Below are 20,790 nucleotides of genomic sequence, written 5' to 3' on the forward strand. Positions count from 1 at the left end.
TGCCACCCATTCTTATAGTAAGGAATTATCTCCCTTTCACTAATGTTTTAAAATAAATGGTGGTTCCCAATCTCTGTATACTGCATTAGGGCTTCTCCAGGTAGCACTCTTGGTCATCTGCATCAAACAAGTTAATTTCCTCATCCTATTTTAACTTTAAGGTTAATCTATGCTTTATTAATGCATTATGGTAAGGTGTTTTCTGGTTTTAAACATAATTTAGTCCAACTTCAGTATTTTAGACCTGGTTTATTCTTGAAAGTAGGATAGTTGGAAGAAAGAAGTTTTATGGTAACTTGTGTGAAAAGTTTGCAAACAAATTCTTTCCACGGTCAATATCTCATCAAACTAAGGTAGGCACTTTAAGGTTTAGACCTGATGCATAAGCCACCGAGATTAGATGAAGAACATTAATGTCCGTCACTTTGCTTTCAAATAATGGAATTCAAATTGACAGTATTTTTGCACAACGTAAAGGTTATTTACTGGGCTTGTCTGGACATAGCTTTGCATGTGCACAGTTCTGAAAGTCTATTGTTTGCTTGTGCGAGTAGGCTGATATGCATGCGTGCGTCATGGCATGCACAAGCAATCAGCAGGGTAAAAGGGGTATTTGCCCGGCTAACTCTGCCCCCAGAGCGAGCCCCCTTGTTGTCATGCACAGGCAGTTCCTCTCCAGCACAAAGCAGGCTGGCAACACAAGAGCCATGTGTTTGAGCTCCACGCTTTGAAGGACTCCAAAAACTTTTTTTTTTCCAGCGCGATTCTAGGGGGGGAAAAAAGGGACGTTGCAAAAGGGAGGGGAGAAAGAGTAAAAGAGTGGGGTTGAAAGAGAGTTTAAGTGTAAGACAGAGACATGGGACAGGAGGAGCAACAGGCAAAAACAAGTTGGGCTCAGACTGATCTTCTTTTCTCACTTTGAGCGCACTGATATATACTTGTTCCTGCTACTTTTGGGGAGATCTTACGGCAGTCCAAAAGGAAAAACGTGTAAGTTTAAACTAAATTCTACACCTACAAAATGGGGATAGCATACCAAATTGGGAAATACTGCAAGTGTTGCGTTGTTTGCACTGGTATTTAGAAAGGAGGGGCTGTTGGGCGTCCGGACTGTGGCAAAACTAATTAGTGGACTAATAGGACTTTGGGGATTATTGTGCCAATTGTTGTGCAATCCTTTGCTTTACTTATATGTTTTTGTTCTCTTTTAAAACATTGATTTATTTATGTGCACTGGCTGAAGAAGTATTTTTACTCGCTTTATTTATTTATTCTAGCTCTCTTCACATTTGCTCTCCGAAAGCTCACCAAAGACAGCTCAGTCTACCATGATGCCACGTGAGGACCTGTCACTCAGAGAGGAGTTCACTTACAGCCACATGTCCACTTTGGAGAGGGGCGGGGGGAGCCTGGGACGCCGGGGGGACAGGACAGCAGACAGGAGGCTGGACAGAGGGGAACGGAACAGGTTGGACCATGACAGCTACACAGTGGAGGTGAGGGCCAGTGACCTGCAGCTATCCCAGCCGGAGCCTCTGAAGCACCCCTGTTTCACATGCAGGGCCTGGCTCTACAGTGTCGTCATCGGGGTGAGAACACTTCTGAATTTCTCAAACCTTTCACACCAAGTCGCACCTAAGGAAATATTTGAGACTCCCAAGCAGCATCTTATCTACTGTATAAAAGAAAATTAAGAGAAAACAACATAAATGACATAAAACACTTCTTCTGGGGAAGAACAAAAGTGGTGATAATGTTTCCCGGAATATTTTCTGTAAAATAAAAACAAAATATGTTTAAAAAAAATAACTTTTACCTTGGAATCCAGCTTGCAGTTGATTAAACTAGACTGTGTTCAATATTGTTAGTGTTAGTTTTGAGGAGACTTCTAATTTCTAACTGCAAAAAAGTCAAAGAAATAAAATCTAATTGTAATAACTGAAAGCCGTAACACTAGGCCAGGAATAAAAGGCTGGGAAGAAATGCTTTTGGCTTGTATTATTTATATTTTGCAGTATAAAATTAATTTTAGAGGAAGAGGAAACTGCAATTTTCTCACCTACTAAAATTTCAACAAACAGGTGAAACTCTAAAAATTAGAATATCATTAAAAAGTACATTAATTTCTGTTATTCAACTTAAACTGTGAAATTTATATGTGATAAACTCATTACATGCAAAGTGAGATATGTCAAGCCTTTATTTGTTATAATTTTGATTATTCTGGCTCAGCTTGTAAAAACCCCAGAACCCGAATGATCCTGGGAGCTCTGTTGTCAGGGGCTTCGTGCCCCTGGTAGGGTCTGTGACTGTGAGATATAATCATCAAAATTATAACAAATATAGGCTTGACATATCTCACTTGCATGTAATGAGTCTATGTCATATATTAGTTTCACATTTTAAGCTGAATTACAGAAATAAATGAACCTTTGAACGATATTCTAATTTCCAGAGTTTCACCTGTATTTGGTCAATTTCAAAAACACCAATCTTTGGGTTGTAGTAATTTGTGCTTGTGTATGTTTCCAGGGTAGTTTGCTCATCACTTCTGGCTTCTCCCTGTACCTTGGAAATGTCTTTCCCTTTGCTATGGACTACCTTCGCTGTGCTGCTGGCTCTGTAAGAACAAAACAACAGAAAAGCAAACAAATTATTTATTATTCAATATATTACATAATGTGTGGATAAAGTTGTAATTTTTGTTCCGCGAAGTTGCTGTTTGCTGTATAAGTAATGTTACCCTTTGTTGTTCACAGGGCCTGCCAGCAGCAATAGCTAGTTTTGCCATAGCAAAGAACAGATATGTTGCCGTGAGTAAAGTTCATTTCATTTTAAACTTCATGAGTGGGATCCTGGTCTGATGGTTTGAATTGTTCTAGGTTTCGGATTTCCAAGTGGTCTATGTATCGACTTTCGCAGTGACAACCACATGTCTGGTTTGGTTCGGATGCAAACTAGTGCTAAACCCATCAGCAGTCAATGTAAATATAATTATGAACCCTCCATAACAACATCCGTAGATCTTCACTTTGATTTTGCTGGACAGCTCTGCATCATACACTCCTCTGTGCTCCTCATCTCAATGTCCTCTCTAACTTATCTCCCGACACCTAATATGAGCTGCCCCACTGCGATAACCGTAATCACATTTTTGTTGCTCTCCTCGTTTCGTTCATAGATCAACTTTAACCTGATATTGATGATTGTGCTTGAGGTGTTAATGGCGAGCACAGTGATCCTCTCTGCACGCTCTGCCGACGACTGCTGCTGTCACAGAAAGGTGTGCACGAGGGTGATTGATGGGCTCTGTTCATGGTGTTGTTGTCTTTTTTTTACTCGCCTGAAGCGCTTATTCTAAATTCAGCTTAATCTTCCTCTTTCCAGTCCGGGGCATATAATAGATCTATGAATAAGCCTGCAAGATTTCCTAGGAGGCTCCTCAAAGCGTATTCTGTAAGTACAGTCAGATGTATAAGCAGATTCATTAAATCGTATAGATTTAGTAGTTACTTAGAATGCATATAGAGATGTAGAGATCCTTTTCCAATTTGTCTTGGTTTACGATTATATGATTGTACCCCATGCTACAGGTGATCGAAGTGATAGTGGGAATCTCTGCCGTCTTTGGAGGAATCATTGCTTTGAATATGGACGCCCTGCTGCCTGGGCCCTACCTGTCCGTTACGTTCTTCTGGATACTGGTGGCTGTAAGTAACATCAAAAAAGGTCATACTGCGTCATATACTTTACAGCTTTTGAGTTATTGCTATCTTTACATGCATTTGGCAGTGCTTTCCCAGTGCAATTGCCAGCCATGTTGTCTCTGAGTACCCCAACAGATGTCTGGTGAGTGCATGTTTCCAAACTTTTTAAGATTCAAAACCATCTATAGAATGAATGCACCTTTTTATTTGCTTATAGGTCGAGGTGTTGATAGCCATCAGCAGTGTCACGTCCCCCCTGCTATTCTCCGCTTCGGGTTTCCTGTCATGCAGTGTGATCAGCTTCATTGAGATTTTCTTGTACGATGTTCCCACTGCCAAGGTGATTTTAATGATCTCTCTTGGCATGTTGTCAATTACTGTTACCACTTGACCTTTGGCGCGATGAGATTCTGATGTCTTTTCAAAACGATGACTTTCCCTGACGTTCAGTAAAAAGCTTATTCCGTGCTTTTTCGTTTTTCAGCAATCCTATGACATCCTGCTACTCATTTTGATGGTGCTGTTGCTGGTGCAGGCAATTTTAACTGCAGCCACCGTGGTGCACTGTGCCGTGTACAAGAGTCAGCTGCGCAGGTCACCAGAGGAGTATGAGGATGTGCATGATGCTACACAATACTGTGAGGTACTACGCACTAACACTGAACTTTAGTAACATATTGCAGGACAAAATTGATGCAACATGCAAAAAAAAACAGTGCTTGCTTGATCACCACTGAAACCGGTGCTCTTCGAGATCTTGGAAAACTGAAAACAAAATAGTTTGAGGCACTCTGTATTCTTTTTGATTATTTATTTCCCTAATGCGGTTAGAGCTATAAATTATCAAAAGGAATATGGTGTGCCTCATTTCAATTAGGGACATAATAAATGAATATCCCAGTGCGGGACACCTTGTACTGTTTATGGTTAGGACTCTCCTTGGCTGCCCAAAACCAGCTCTCTAAATCTTAAATGAATGTGAGCCGTTCATTCTCCACACCTCATTTACCTTCATTTTGTTGACTCCAATTCTTGGCTTGTTCTTTACACTCCGTGTCTTGTCTTTCCCCATTCTCCCCCCTTATCTGGTTTGGCTCCCACAGCAGCAAGCATCCAACGGTCCACTGCAGGATTTTGACAAAGACAGAGCCTGGAAGGCGGTTGTGGTCCAAATGGCACACTGAGCTCCTGTGGCACCCCATTTGAGGAAGAAATGTTCACAACAGAGAGCACATTCATCTTGTCATTCCTCACATTAGAAGACCATGGGAATACAGGGCCGACACAGAAAAAGCAACAAGACATAATTTTGTTGCTGATGCATAGCCATGCCCACTGCAAATGTGCAAGCTATTTTGTGTCACTTTGAGTTTATGCAGTAGCTAAGTGTCTGTATGCATATAGCTTATAGGGAGATTTTCTTTTATTTATATAGGATATCACAATAATTTACAGGATACAGCTAAATTAATAAAGAATGTTTTCTAAAAAAAATAAAAAATAAAAAAAAAGAATTGTGGCCTGTTATTAATAAAATACATTTTACAAGACACATACAGCCTAATAATAATAATAATAATAATAATAATAATAATAATAATAATAATAATAATAATAATAATAATAATAATAATAATATGTATACATAGATAATAATTAATTGATAAAGCCTTTTTGATTATGTTGCCAACTATCAGCACCGTGCTTGACTCGAACACATCAGGATCAGCGGTAGATCATATCGGTGGATGACAGCAGATGTGAAGACGTGTCGCCCTCTTTAGCTTCTGCTGTTTCCGATGAGAGAGCTGCAGGGAGGGTGAGGCTGGCGGGGGAGAGGCTGAGAAAGGCGGAACAAACCGGTCCCGGTGTGCTCGCTCCGATACATGCTCGCCCGCACTGCAGATTAACTCTTCACGTGCCGCGGGATGCTGCTGCTGCTGCTGCTGCTGCCTATACTGGAGACACGGTGAGTGGCATTTCTCTCATTTTACCACTCGGCATGCAAGTGTTTGACGCTGCAAATGTTGAGAGCGGGCTCTGAATTCTCCGTGATGCGCCGAGACGGACAGCTCAGCAGTGACTGACCAGACTAAAAGAAAGAAGCTGCAGGGCTTCCGCGATGGATTCACACGGATCGTCCTCATCTTCACACTCTCAAACATCATCAGCTCCTTTCTGTGGCTTTTTCTGGAGCTGTCGACTGCTCAGGTTCTGAAAGACAGTTGCAGCGCACGATCCACTTGAATAGTGTCCTGAGCTCACACTGACAACCTGTTTAGGTACGTCACCAGCACACACTGATCATATGTTCTCCAACCTATAGTTTACTTATTAGCTTAAGTTCTCTCAACACAGTATCCATTTTCGGGTTTTAATACATATAATATTTCTAAATGTGACAAGTGAGCGGAAAGTTCTGCCTTCTTCTAATCAAAAAATAATACGATGCTGTATTTTGGATGAATCTAATTCCAGGGTAGGGATCAAAGGTTTTTGGATCCATATAATATCTCAGTAGTGATTTCCATTAGCGAGGCCTATGCATAATAATATGTTGACATTTAAGTCTATCATTGGCTTTTTAAATTTTAAATTATTCAAGATTGTTTTTCCTGACGCTTTGTGAAACCAAGCAAACGACGTAGCCATCCACATTATGAATGATGCAAATCCCAAGAGCATCCTGCTATTTAAGTAACACAAAGTATACTTTCATGAGGATGCGGTGTGCATTCTAAATGACTACGCTCTCTCAGTTGATCTTATATTTAGAGGAATCATTAATTAAGATGAATGTGCAGTAAGCTGTACACCCACTGACAGCTTCATGTAAGATAAGAGAGAGAGTAATTAATCTTGTTGGAAATTGATCAAAGATGCAAAGGAGTTGATGCAAATGAGCATGCCCAGTGTTTATTCAGCAGTTGAAGATTTTGCAGATGGGGCCACAAACAATTCTCATTCATGGGATTAAGAAAGTTTTCTGATTCTGATAAGTTCCAGTCTAACCTCCAACACCTATCTGCCTGGTTATCCTTATATGCAGGCAGTTGTGAATATAAGATTGTTGTTTTGTTTTTTCAGAAAAGGACTTCCCAGAACATTACTTGGACAAGGCCTGCGTTGCCACTCATCAGCCAGCAATCACTTACCTGGGGACTACAAGGACACCTCCCAAACTCCACTCATATTTCAATCTACCCGACTCAGCAGAAGGAGCTCTACAATCCAGGGATGAAAGACTTTCAGAATGTTTTGTGAACATACCCACACAGTGTGTTCCTTTTGAGCAGGGGCAGTTCATAGTGCATCTCTAAGGATGCCTGCCTCAATCTGTGTTCTCTTCTGAGGACAGATGCTGAATGTGACCTGTATGCACAAGCGTGACTGTGAAAGACTGTGCAGTGTTCACCTACAGCAGATTTATAGGCTGAAGGCCAGAACGGTTCAGGGCGAGTAAACTCTATATTCCGGATGCAGAACCTCCTTGATCAGAACTTAGACATGGCCACAGCTCTACTCGCTGGAGAGAAGCTGAAGGAACTGATTCTGCCAGGCTCCTCTCAGGATGAGAAAGGAGGAGCACTGGCAGGACTCATGGTGCAGCTTAAACTGGAGTTGCCCTTTGACAGAGTTGTTACAATAGGCACAGTCATCATTCCCATCCTGTTGGTCACCCTCGTCTTCACTAGAAATTTTGCAGGTGAGTAAGTCTGCCACTAGGGGGCTTCCGTACATTATAGTATAACTTCAAAGAATAGCGTCATGTACTATAGTATTTGCACACATAATTATACATTTAAGTAATTTTACGATACATAGAAAGATAGGACTTTTAAACTCCTCTGGGACTGTAAGATCGTTTTTGATCGCAAAGGACTTATTGATTTGGACCCCAGGGAGAATAATTATTGCTGTTGTAAACCATTATTAGAAAAATGTAAAGCTAGATTGTATAAGAATGATTTTTTGTTCATAAAGAGAGTAATTGGACTGGAAGGCTGGAATACACTGCTGAGTCAGGTTCTCAGCAGCTGCAGCATTGAACTGTGACTAGGTTTAACAACAGTAAGATGTGAGAGTAAAGGAAATAGAATGAAAAAATTAAACATAATAAAACACCAAACTTTTTTTTCTCTGTTTAGAGGAGTCCATATATTGTTACACACCGCACAATTTCACCAGAGACCAAGCACTGTATGCGAGAGGCTACTGCTGGACAGAGCTGCGTGATGCCATATCTGGAGTGGAACCTCACCTCTGGCCTTCCCTGTTCGAGCACAAGTTTCTGCCCTATGCCCTGCTGGCGTTTGCTGGGATTATGTATATACCTGTCTTAAGCTGGGAGTTTCTCGCCTCCACACGGCTCACCTCAGAACTAAATTTCCTGCTTCAGGAGATTGATAACTGCTATCATCGAGCTGCTGAAGGAAGAGCACCTAAGATCGAGAAGCAGATCCAATCCAAAGGACCTGGTATAACAGAAAGAGAGAGAAGAGAGATCATTGAGAATGCAGAAAAGGAGAAGAGCCCTGAGCAGAACCTGTTTGAAAAATACTTGGAAAGACGAGGCCAAAGTAACTTTCTGGCTAAGCTTTACTTTGCGCGTCATCTGGCCATTATCTGTCTCAGCTCCATTCCCATCTCCTACCTGAGTGCATACTATGCCCGACAGAGACAAAATGAGTTCACTTGTGCTCTTGGAGAGCCCCCAGATACAAGCAGCTATCCTGAGCTTAAGATGAAGGTGAACTGTAAGTTGCCTGCTGTGCAGCTACAGCGAATCATGGCGGCTGTAGACATATCCCTGCTCTGCTCTGTCAACCTCATTATTCTGATTAATCTATTAAATTTGTTTGTAGTTCGTAAATCGAACTTTGTGTTTGACAAACTGCATAAAGTAGGTATAAAGACTCGGAAGCGCTGGCAAAAGTCCCAATTTTGTGATATTAATATTTTGGCCATGTTCTGCAATGAGAACCGGGACCACATCAAGTCACTGAACCGGCTGGACTTCATCACTAATGAGAGTGACCTGATGTACGATAATGTGGTCAGGCAGTTGTTAGCAGCTCTTGCACAGTCTAACCATGATTGTACACCCACTGTGAGGGAGTCTGGGATGCAAACTCTTGATCCCAGTTTGGACCCTGCTGACTTTGTGGGAGAGATGGGTGGAGAGCCACTAGTCATCAAACGACCACGCAAAAAGATGAAGTGGATGACATCTTCAAATCCACTTCCTCAACCATTCAAGGTAACATGAATGTTTAGTATAACTATGCACGTTTAAATTAAAATCATTTCAAACATCATTGTGACAATGACAGCCAATTCTATAGGACGCATAATTAAAATAACCCAAAAGTTCATTATCCTCCAGATTAGGTATCAATTATTCTGAGACTCGCTGTTTTATTCTGTTTTTGTACAGGAACCCCTTGCTTTGACTCGTTTGGAGAGTAATGCAAAACCTGAGAAACCCAAACCACTGAGACGAAAAACAGTTGCAGACAGCTTCATTGCACCACTTCTAGATAACAAGAGCACACCTAACCCTCCAACAAAAGGTATGATTTCTGCATGATGTGGTTTAAACACTGAGTTATGACTCAGAGAATGTAGTTATAAGTAATATTATGCTCTTTTCTATTTACAGACCTAACTGGGATTGAAAAGAAACATGCTCGCAACTTTTCTCTGGATGTCCATCCATATATGTTAACAATTCGTAAGCCCAAGGTTGAGACCCCGGCAACAGTTCCTGTTCCTTCAGAGCACAGCATTGATGAAGTATTTCTAGAAGGCACACACACAATTGTGCATGTTGCTGGTGGGGTGACAGGTATGTTCTTTTTTATCATTCCAATCCCAAATTTGTACTCATTAAAAATAATTTTCAGGATATATTTGATATCTTACCATTTACACTATTGCCTTCTCAGAGACTAAAGTTTGCTCTCCAGAATCAACCACCACTGCCTTTTCTACTGTGAGCCTCCCTGCCAACACTTATGTCAATGGTTTAAGTCCAAACCCACCGTCCAGTGAGGATGCCCTGAGTCCTAAATCCTCCCCTTCTCAAAGGGATCCAGTTCTTCAGGCAGAAAACACTGAGTGTCAGCCTCCATCTCTGACCATTGCTCCAGCACACCAACTATTAAGTATTCATCATACGCTGTTTGAGGAAGAGGAGGATGAAGAAAACCGTAGAAGCCGACTTGCAGAAAGACCAGGGGAACTCATTGCAGCAGGAGAATGTTAAAAGGGGGAAGGTTAGCTTCTGTTTCACATACACTTTCCTTTCACACTTGATGACCTTGGTCACCTTCTGTCAACTTCCCATTCTGTGATAACAGACTGACTGACAGATGAGCAATGAAAGAAATACAGCAGTATAAGATGAATGTTGACCTCAGAAGTTCCTAATGAATGGATCTACGGGCATTAATAGCACTGTGTAGTATTAACTAAGGGGCTGTTGTCATGTCTCAGGATAATGCTTATCTCTTTTCTTAACACCAGCAGTGCACAAACAGGGTGCTAATGTGCAGGGTCATGCACCAACATTCATTTTGAAAAATATAAGTTTTTTTCTGAATGAGCTTCTCTATCAGTGAACTCAGCACATATTATGGCTTGAGTTTTTCCACTTTATCCCACACTACCCAATAGATAATACACCCATGCAATACACAATATCTGCACAAGTATTATGCAAAGGATCACAGTATATTTGTGGCAATAATGTCTGCGCTTACTGCATCGTATTTCACAAAATGCTATGTATAGATTAGTATTTTTAGAATATTACAATGTAAAAATGATTGTGGCTCATTTTGTGATAATAACTAGTGCTCATAACTATTACATCTGGATTTGGATGTCAACTTGAAATTTCAGGGGTTGATGCCAAAATAGATGGGTCAGTAAAGCAAAGCCTTTTTATAAGCTTTGAATATAGTCAGTAGGTAGTTGTCAATGCTGACAGCTCTCAAAATATGTTGGGATTGTTTTTTTGGGTGAATTGGTAGTAGCTTAAATGTGTTCTTGTAAGAATTGGTGCAAAGAGAGAAAGTGCAAAAAAGAAAAGAAAGAAAATCACCACTTCATTCTTCATGGGAAGAAATTATTGCCAGGCAGACCACAAATTGGCCTGTTCTCACAGTTCATAAAGACACAAAACAGCCCTTTTAACAAAATATTAATTTCTCTATTAAGGTTGTCTGGACATGTCACATTGTTAGCCTAGGGAAAGTCTAAGAATGGTCTTATCTTATAATATAAATACTGAAGCACACCAAATTTGCATCTCAATGCACTTTTAGATTTGTAGCACAATGTTGAATGTGACACAGCTTATTACAGTTATTTCCTTTCTGTAATTTTTCACCTGAGGCTGTAATATATTGAAATAGTAGGTATAATAACATTTTATCAACAAATAAAGTAAACACCAAAATGTGTGTGTGTGGTGTGGTGAAGTGTAAAATGACTACATAACCCAGGTTGCACTGCGGTGCCTGTGACAAACCTGCTGCTGTTTGGTGCTTCTCTCTGACAGACGGAGCTGGGGTTCAGTAAGCTGTAAGTACCATATGTGTTTTTGGACAGCTCTTGTGGGTCTTCTCCACGTTAGCACAGATCACCCGTACCTTTAAAGTGTGGTGTGCTCTTTACTGGGCTTAAACTTACTGTAATATTGTGCTCCAAAACGCGCTAGCTTGAGTTAGCAACCATAGATCCAGCGCATATGAGCCATTCCTGATCGCTAGCAAACAAACCAACTATCAAGCGCGTTTACTGTCCCGACCAGGAAAGTAGCTCACAAAACTCCATGCCCTGTAAACGATTATTTCAAAAAAGCTGTATGAATGTTATTTTCCCCCCCTAATCACTAGTATTGTGCTTTTTGGTCTCAACAACAAAATATGGAAGACAAATTTGAGTTAAGCAACGTCAGCAGTGCCAATTGAACGCACCGCACGTGAACGCTTCATTGTACCTATGTTTGCTCTTTAGGTGTCAAAGTTTCGATTATGGACTCGGACCATAATTCAGAGGTACGTAATACATAGTGTTCTTCTAAGAGGGCATGGTGTAGCACATGTGTTTTTATATTTGTTTGGTTATCTTGTATAGACAACAGCTGTTTTTATAGGACTTCGACCAAGTTGTAACTTAAATCGGATAAATACAATATAATTGAGATGAAATGTCATGAGTCATGACTATCCATGTACTGCTCCTGTAGGATGAGTCAGTTGGTCCGTCAGAAGATGCTTCAGAAGAGGAAATGCCTCGCCTTCCCCCAGGCCTCTGTAAGTAACATAGTTTGTGTAATAATGCTGTTTCACACATGTGTAATACTGAGTGTGTTGTTTATGGTGAAGAGTAGTTTATAATCTCTTTACGTTTGTGTGTGTGCTCTATTGAAATTCTGATCATCAAAATTGTGTACGAAGAAACTTGCAGGTGTTTTCTTTGGTCGGTCTTATGCAATGTGTTACTTTATGCAGCAATCAAGATGATCCATGGCTCTTCTTCCAGGTCTTAAGAAAGACTTGCCAACCCATGATTATGGGCACACACACTCTTGTTTTGTGAAGGCTCTCATTCGTCCAGGAAAGCTTAAGCTTCACTACAACACTCTTGTTTTATGAAGTAGCTTAGTGCGACGTATTTTTACTGATGCAAAATAACAGATTTTTCTCCCTCTGAGTGTATTCATTTGAGTTTACTTTTTAATATTTACCAGCCGATGGAGAAGCCATGGAACTTCTCTGGCAGCTGCGATCACGTCAGCGCAACTCATCCCCCGATCTCCCAGAGACGGTCTCCCGTCTTACTGCCCCCGATGGGAGCACTTTATACTTGGTGGGCACTGCCCATTTCAGTGACAGTAGTAAACAAGATGTGGCTGCTGTAAGTACTCTCTGCTCTTTATTTGAAATTAATCATGGGGAAGGAGGGAAATTATGAGTTTCAGTATCTGGTAAATTTTAATCTTACCCCTGGCAATAATGACCATGCATTTTCAAACCTACAGCCATTATGATTATGATTATGATAATGATGATTATTATTATAGCATTAATGATGATAAAAATAATCTAATCTATGGTGATGGCTCACAGGCTATTGCTATAATCTGTCAAAAAGATGCTTCGACATATTGCATGTCGGTTCATCCTGTTGGATGGACCAACATCATCCTCTGGTTTAATGAACAAATTGACAATCACACATCACGCCAGAGTTTGCTAGCAAATGAAGCTACGATGCTCCTGTAAAGAAAACGCCTAACGCTAACAATTCACCCCCGACACTGCTCCTATGAACAGTATATCATATCTCTTTTTGCTTCACATAGACAATCCGAGCTGTGCAGCCAGACGTAGTGGTGGTGGAGCTGTGCCAGTACAGAGTGTCTATGCTAAAAATGGATGAGAATACACTGCTGAAAGAAGCTAAAAACATAAATCTGGAAAAGGTTCAACAGGCCATCAAACAGGTATTACTGAAGGAGTCATCCTTCTTTCCTGTCAGTGTTTTAACATGAATATTTATTTACATGTTTGTATTAAACAGATGATATGTTATTCAGTCATTTTTTTTGGTAGTCATTTTCATGTACTATTACTTGCAAGATATACAACAGTAATAGTAAAAACATTTTTTCATTTATTTATTTTTTCAGAATGGGTTGATGTCTGGTCTGATGCAGATACTTCTACTCAAAGTTTCAGCCCATATCACCGAACAGTTGGGCATGGCTCCTGGAGGAGAGTTTAGAGAGGCTTTTAAAGAGGTACCAAAAACAAAACATAAAAATTACTTAACTGAAATAAAGGCAAAGGTTTTGAGATGTTCTTAATATACAGGCCGGGCGGATTCCTTTTTGTAAATTTCATCTTGGAGACAGACCCATACCAGTGACTTTCAAAAGAGCGATTGCTGCTCTTAGTCTGTGGCAGAAAGCACGGCTGGCATGGGGTCTTTGTTTTCTTTCTGACCCAATTAGGTACCAGAACACATTTTTTTATCATACATTTTGTCAGTATATACAAAAAACTGTTGCTATAATTAGAATTTTTTTCCAATTCCAACCTGTGGTACTTTCTGTTTCAGTAAAGAAGATGTTGAAAAATGTAAACAGAAAGATCTCCTTGAACAGACCATGTCAGAGATGATTGGCGAGTTTCCAGCTCTACACCAGACCATTGTGGCTGAGAGAGACATCTACCTTACTCACACTCTCAGACAAGCTACGCGCTGTGTGGAGGCTCCCCCTAATGGCCAGAGTGCGTATGCATTATTTTTCTTAAATGATGTTAGAGAAGATGTTTTACAGAACAATATACTGTATCAATGCTGTACATTCTTATTTGTTTTTTTTAGAGGTCCCTGGTGTAGTTGTGGGTGTTGTGGGGATGGGCCATGTCCCTGGAATAGAGAAGAACTGGGAGAAAGAGCTTAACGTCAGTGAAATCATGAGGTATGGCATTTTGCTACATTTACATATCATTATGTGTTGAAAAATATCTCAATGACGCTGCCTCTCTTTTCCTCAGTGTGGCGCCCCCTTCTCGGTTTGGCTGGGTGATACATACAGTCATAAAGGGTGTCCTGATGGGCATTGTGGGTTATGCCTGCTATCGGGCTGGAGGGACTTTAGGCAGACGTCTTTTGTCATTACCTGCTGTTAAATCAATAGTGGAGAATCTTAGACTATCTGACGCTTAATCCCAAAGATCTTCCTCAAGCCATCTATGACTAAATCTATATTTTTAAAACAAAATCAAGCAATGCATCTATCACCAATAGCCTTACAGAACTTGAGGATATGACCAGTCACTTCAATGGACCTCAGGTGTTATACCTCATAGCAATGCCCTTATAAGTAATGCAGTGCTGCCCTGACAGTGACGGTACTTTGAGCATATGCTACATTTTGCCAAAATTTGAAAGAGGCTAATAACCATTTTATTATTATATTTGAGACGCAGCGAAGGTCTGTCATAACATGGTGCTGGTGAAATACCTGATGTCATGTCAGTTCATTGCAGCACTTTGTAGCTGACATTATTAGTATATTATCATAAACTATACGATGTATAGATTTTTTGAATATAATCTTCAAAAAAGATACAAAAAAAAGATACAAAAATCATAGTAGAATAATAATCATTTTAGGGGTGGATGTAGGACTGGAAGCTGGAATGGAAACAGTTTGAGATGCTAAAAAGGTGCATTTGGCCTATTACCCCAATCCATCATGCCAGTCCAAAATTGTTACTGCAGATAATTATTTACAAACTAAGCACTGGGTGTATGTTCTACTGATTGGTCACAAGCGTTGTCATCAACAGCAAGTGCCTCATCTCTAAGCTTTAAAGGGCTGTAGCTACGAGAAAACAAAACACCTAATCTTTACAGATGAACGTCTGTAAAGATTCATCATTTCTTCTTTTTTAATGGGACATATATGTTCTGTGGAGTTTTATACTTGCTCATTGCCAAATCAAGAGCATGACCTATATGTGCCTTTTTAAACAAAAAAAGGAAAAAGTGCATTACTCTTGAAGTGCATCTATCAAGTTGGGTTTTTAATATACTGGTGTTATCTCATGTCGAAAAAACAAAGTTATATGCATACATCCTAAAAAGCCATCGGTATCACTTTTATTTTACAGTACCTTGATACATTGTACCCAACTAAATTTAGTACAATGTAATGTGCTCTGTAACAATCTGTAATAATTTGTACCTATGGTTTAGATACACAATGGAATAACTTGTATTAGTACTTGGTATGTGCATAATGCAATAGGACACGATACCCTTAGGGTTTGGGCTAAAGGTGAGGTTTAGGGTTAGATAAGATAAGATAGCCTTTATTGATCTCACAATGGAGAAATTTACTTGTTACATTCAGCTCTTAGAAACACTTGGTGTGCAAATAGGCAGGAAATGTAAGGAAAAAACACTTGACTAGTAAATAGTGATATCTTGTATACAATCACAACCAAGGAATTTGTGGGGACAAAAAGTATAAACAGTAAATAATAAGTAAACTAACTATAACAAAACAAAGTGATGTACCTACAAAGTACTAATTATTCCATTGTGTATCTAACCCATAGGTACAAGTTATTACACACTGTTACAGAGCACATTACATTGTATTAAATCTAATTAGGTACAATATATCAAGTATAGTGTAAAATAAAGTGTTACAAAGCCATCTTTTATTTACAATGAATTGCACATTTATATAAAAACAAACAAAAATGCAATAACCTCACAGAAATGTTTTACTTAAAGTTTATTTTTGAATTGGATTTTGCGCTGTAGATTTAATTTTGCACGTATCAAATGAATGACTGGGCTTAGACCGTACCATCCTCTTTGTATACTTTTCCTTTATTTTTCTAACTTATTCTACACATTGTGTAATACTGGTATGTGGATTTTTTTTAATTTTTTTTTTTTTGGGGGGGGGGGGACAAAAACGTTTCCAAATGCTTATAACCATAATTCTGACAGCATGGCAAATGTGGATACAAAAAGTGAGCATTTTAATTTATTTCATATGTAAAATATACTGTAATAAATCGATCTTTACTGTTGTAATTGTCTACAACCATTAAAATATTATATTCCCTCTTGTAAAATAACTTTTTCTCTGTGTTGTGGGCTGAATGTACGAAAAATGAGAACGGTCAGTAGGGAGCGCTTTTGTTTCAGTACGACATATTATAGTGTAACACCCTGTTGATCGTAAACATCCGGATTACGAAAGAATGACTTGAAGGAACTTCGTAACTGCGACATTAGATATAAACAGATGGCAGGTGTTGAATGGCTTATTTAGGACGCAGACCGGGCTCATTGCGCTGTTTGCTTTCCGGTGTGTCCGTGAATAGACTCTTCTGTGCGGTCGGAATGGAAGACATGGGGCTGACTTTGAGTCGGTCTCCGCTGGAGCGACTCCCCTTTGACAACCAGGCTCTGAAAAAGCTGCCCCTGGACACTTCCGAAGAGGCAGGTGTGAGACAAGTAAAAGGAGCGTGTTTCTCTCGAGTGAAGCCACAGCCGCTGACCGGACCACGTTTCGTGGCGGTGTCGCCGCAAGCGCTCGCTCTTCTCGGGCTGAGCCAGGAAGAGGTGCTGAACGACCCCTTAGGTCCGGAATACCTGAGCGGCTCCAAAGTGATGCCCGGCTCTGAGCCTGCTGCCCACTGCTACTGCGGTCACCAGTTTGGACAGTTCGCCGGGCAGCTGGGTGACGGGGCGGCTTGTTATTTGGGAGAAATTAAAGTACCACCTGGACAAAGCCCTGACCTTTTGCTTGAGAATCCAAGTCTTAGATGGGAGATTCAGGTGAAGGGTGCTGGGGTGACCCCTTATTCCAGGTCAGTAAGCCTGTTATTTTATTTTAATTGGAGCACGTAAACTTTTAATAAAGGTTGAATAATAAAAATTCCATTAAGACTTGTTTGCCATTAGTTTGTCAATGAGCAGAGATTTGTTACAATGGAATGGAAATGGCATTTCTTACATTTGCCTTTAATATACTTTATATATAATGTACATATATTTCCCCTGCTTCTTTAAGTATGGATTTGGTTGTATTCTCTTTGATAGACAAGCAGATGGTCGTAAGGTCCTGCGCTCCAGTATAAGAGAGTTCTTGTGCAGCGAGGCCATGTTTTTCCTGGGAGTGCCCACCACCAGAGCAGGGTCTGTTGTTACCTCTGACAGCAGAGTCCTGAGAGACATACGTTACAACGGTCACCCTCGCCACGAAAGATGCTCTGTGGTCCTCCGGATTGCTCCCACCTTTCTTAGGTAATCCTTTGACTCTCCTCTTGATAACTTCGAATTACACTAAAGTATTTTTTTTTTTTTTACAGGTTTGGATCTTTTGAGATCTTCAAGCAAGCAGATGAGTCCACAGGGAGACAAGGGCCTAGTTATGGACGTGATGAGATCAGACGACAGATGATGGATTATGTCATTGAGAATTTTTATCCAGAAATCCAGGAGACTTTCCCAGACCATGTGGAGAGAAATGTGGCCTTCTTTAGGGAGGTTAGAGCTCTTTTCTTTCTCATTAAGTGATTAAAAAACAACAACTGTATCACAGATATTATAACAAAGAAGATCAATGGAAACATTCTTCAATGCCAGTTTTGTTAATTCCTTGAACTTTGAATTCTTTTTATCGAGTGCTGTGGATATTTCATGGAAGAAATTATTATAAATGTATTTTTCTTTCCCTACAATAGGTAATGGTCCGTACAGCTCGACTTGTGGCGCAGTGGCAGTGTGTAGGATTTTGCCATGGGGTTTTAAACACTGACAACATGAGTATTTTGGGACTTACACTCGACTATGGCCCATACGGATTCATGGACAGGTAGCATTTTGTAAAGAAAAAAAGAAATCATAATTTGTAATGTAATTTTAATGTATATTTAAATGTAATACAAGTTCTGAAAAAGCTGGTTTGTTCTGCGCAGATTTGATCCAGATTTTATTTGCAACGCCTCAGACAACTCGGGCCGTTACTCATACCAAGCCCAGCCGGCTATCTGCAGGTGGAACTTGGTGAAACTGGCAGAGGCGCTTGCACCTGAGCTGCCTCCTGAAAGAGCAGAGGCGGTCATGGATGAGTACATGGATGTGTATAACCGCTTCTACCTGGGCAACATGAGGAGAAAACTCGGGCTGCTTAAGAAGGAGGAGCCTGAGGATGAGATTCTGATCACTGAGCTCCTGCAGACCATGCACAACACAGGTTGGCTGAGTTTTTGAACCTTTGCCCAAAATCTGTTTTTACTTAAAGTTGAGTTATAAATATTTTTGTAGCATACACACAGTACAATGGTTGTAGTTTGTAATTGTGTAATTGCAAAAATGAATAATACACCCTCTGGCTCTTTGTGCAATACCCTATGCATCACAACTATTTTACCCTGTCCCTTATATAGAGAATTTGAAGCAAAATGAGGATTTCTGTGACTATCATTTCAGGTGCAGACTTTACCAACACATTTCGCAGTTTGAGCCAAATCTCCTGTCCCAATGAGGGGGAAAATGAAGAGGACATTCTCGGGCAGGCCACACAGCTTTTGCTAGAGCAGTGTGCATCTTTGGAGGAACTTAAGGCCGCTAACAAACCCACCATGGACCCACGGTATGGTAGTGACTGCAATAAAATGTAGCTCAAATGTCAGCTTGTTTCATAACCTGATAAGATTGATATGGTGTTATTTATCCAAATCTTAAGAAATTGTATTGTTCAATGCGTGACCTGCTGGGAACCTGCACAGGGCTAATATTTAACTTGTGACACACATAAAAAAAATACTAATGACGCGATCATGTTTTAGCTTATCTCTATTGTCTTGTAATGTAATGTTGGCTTAACTCATATCCCTTCAGTGAAGTCACTCACTATCATTTATCACTTATCTGATACATTTAAGGCTTTATTTTTACCTCCGCTCTTGACAGGGAGCTGGCAATGCTGCTATCGTTGGCCCAAACCAATCCAGCACTGTTCCAGATGATATCGGACAGAATGACAATAGCCAGGCAGTTAGATAAGCTCAGCAAACTTAAAGACCTGATGGAGTCCAGCCAGGAAGAGTTAAAAGTCAAGCAGGCAAAGGACTGGACTGCCTGGATCACACGTTACAGGTGAGAGAGCTGGGTGTAAAATATCAAACTTTCACCTCCATGAAAAGGTTAAAAGAAGTCAGTTGGTGGCTTTTGACAAAATGTAGGACCAGGAAAGGTGACGTGAGATGTCTGGTGGATAAATGCATGTTATCACTGCTGCAGGAAGCGTCTGGGTAGAGAACTGGAAGGCCTGAGTGACGCTGTGCAAGCTGTGCAGGACGACAGGGTGAAGGCGATGGACAACGCCAACCCACGTGTGGTGCTGAGGAACTATATTGCTCAAAATGCGATCGAGGCTGCAGAGAATGGAGACTTTTCTGAGGTACGGAAATAATGTTTTTTGTTCTAATGTTATCTATTAAATCATAGTTTATAACTTTTCTATTGTCTGCATTAGTCAGTTTTATTTCAGGCTAAAGTATATCTGAATATATTGGGTATTGGATTTTTTAGCAAACCTTTAAAATAGCATTACATCTTTTGTTGTGATGCTTGCTCTGACCTCTTATCTGTGTTACAGGTCCAGAGAGTTCTTATGGTTCTGGAAAAGCCCTTCTCCTCACAGCCAGGCCTGGAACTCCCAACATGGGTCAGCAAACATGGAGGCACTGAGGAGGGGGAGAGGGATGAAGCTGAAGAGCAGTCCGCTTCATCTTCCACTGTCAGAAGTGCTTTGCCTTACGACAGCAAGCCCCCTGCATGGGCACAGGAAATATGTGTCACATGATCTTCGTAATCACTTCCTCGACAGTTAGCTGGCCTGCCCGGTACGGGCGAGTGATGTACTGTACTCAGAGCTGCCAGTTTCGAGGAAGCAAACTTAAACACACAACAGCCCAACAAAAGCAAAATACACAGCAGACAAGGGAATGAAGATTATTGACTCATGGTTTACTTTCTCCAGATCTTGAGTCAAGTTCATTTTAAACATATTAGACGGATTATTTGACTTTTTATTTGGGGAAAAAAAAGTTGATATTTGTCCGTATTTGACCTTGTAGTGACCCAGTGGCTGTATGAGTGGTCAGCATGGCGCCTTTACTTTACATCACGGTGGTCTCTAGGACGGTCCAGGATACATTTTGTGTAAGTTTTTGTTGCTGACTGACCCTCTCACCAGAAAACCTACAAAACAATTGATCCTGGAGCATTGTAGAGACCACTGTAATGTACAGGAAAGACGCCATGCTGACCACAAAAACAGCCGCTGGGTCGCTACAAGGTGAAATACGCACAAATATCACATACATAGTGCACCTTTAAGCAATATATAATGGACAATATCTGTGGACAAATGATAATACTAAGCTACCTTTTCCATGTCTGCTGGGTATGAACAAGCTATTAATGATGAGTCAGACACAAAGGTCTTAAAGGAACCAGGTCA

At 40.5% G+C, this 20,790-nt stretch overlaps 4 protein-coding genes across 7 annotated transcripts; all 4 read left to right on the plus strand.

The window, feature by feature from the left end:
• The first annotated feature begins 1,295 nt into the window (after positions 1-1,295).
• mlc1 (modulator of VRAC current 1) lies at positions 1,296-5,143 on the plus strand. Of its 3 annotated transcripts, none has more exons than XM_079567744.1 (11): positions 1,296-1,589; positions 2,533-2,622; positions 2,760-2,813; positions 2,883-2,984; positions 3,182-3,283; positions 3,388-3,456; positions 3,594-3,710; positions 3,793-3,849; positions 3,925-4,047; positions 4,192-4,350; positions 4,811-5,143. In XM_079567744.1, exons 1-11 carry the CDS (start codon positions 1,329-1,331, stop codon positions 4,889-4,891), a joined length of 1,215 nt encoding a protein of 404 aa, XP_079423870.1. In that variant the 5' UTR covers positions 1,296-1,328; the 3' UTR covers positions 4,892-5,143. The 3 variants fall into 3 exon arrangements, with proteins under 3 accessions (XP_079423870.1, XP_079423871.1, XP_079423872.1); XM_079567745.1 differs by having other exon boundaries at positions 4,192-4,345; XM_079567746.1 differs by having other exon boundaries at positions 4,192-4,345; positions 4,814-5,143.
• A 520-nt stretch (positions 5,144-5,663) lies between these two features.
• panx2 (pannexin 2) lies at positions 5,664-11,133 on the plus strand. Of its 2 annotated transcripts, none has more exons than XM_079567231.1 (6): positions 5,664-5,676; positions 6,795-7,413; positions 7,856-8,967; positions 9,145-9,280; positions 9,370-9,555; positions 9,656-11,133. In XM_079567231.1, the coding sequence occupies exons 2-6, from the start codon at positions 7,185-7,187 to the stop codon at positions 9,973-9,975; spliced, it is 1,983 nt and encodes a 660-aa protein (XP_079423357.1). In that variant the 5' UTR covers positions 5,664-5,676; positions 6,795-7,184; the 3' UTR covers positions 9,976-11,133. The 2 variants fall into 2 exon arrangements, with proteins under 2 accessions (XP_079423357.1, XP_079423356.1); XM_079567230.1 differs by lacking the exon at positions 5,664-5,676 and adding an exon at positions 5,701-5,989.
• Positions 11,134-11,239: 106 nt separating this feature from the next.
• trabd (TraB domain containing) lies at positions 11,240-15,299 on the plus strand. Its single transcript, XM_079567232.1, has 10 exons — positions 11,240-11,297; positions 11,733-11,773; positions 11,965-12,031; positions 12,469-12,635; positions 13,084-13,224; positions 13,411-13,521; positions 13,595-13,734; positions 13,842-14,014; positions 14,112-14,208; positions 14,285-15,299. The coding sequence occupies exons 2-10, from the start codon at positions 11,750-11,752 to the stop codon at positions 14,454-14,456; spliced, it is 1,092 nt and encodes a 363-aa protein (XP_079423358.1). The 5' UTR covers positions 11,240-11,297; positions 11,733-11,749; the 3' UTR covers positions 14,457-15,299.
• Positions 15,300-16,474: 1,175 nt separating this feature from the next.
• Positions 16,475-20,325, plus strand: selenoo1 (selenoprotein O1). Its single transcript, XM_079567293.1, has 9 exons — positions 16,475-17,128; positions 17,361-17,564; positions 17,630-17,807; positions 18,005-18,135; positions 18,239-18,516; positions 18,753-18,915; positions 19,236-19,421; positions 19,566-19,725; positions 19,924-20,325. Exons 1-9 carry the CDS (start codon positions 16,575-16,577, stop codon positions 20,128-20,130), a joined length of 2,061 nt encoding a protein of 686 aa, XP_079423419.1. The 5' UTR covers positions 16,475-16,574; the 3' UTR covers positions 20,131-20,325.
• Positions 20,326-20,790: the final 465 nt, after the last annotated feature.

Source organism: Gobius niger (genome assembly GCF_951799975.1).
Source record: "Gobius niger genome assembly, chromosome: 12".
Classification (NCBI taxonomy): domain Eukaryota; kingdom Metazoa; phylum Chordata; class Actinopteri; order Gobiiformes; family Gobiidae; genus Gobius; species Gobius niger.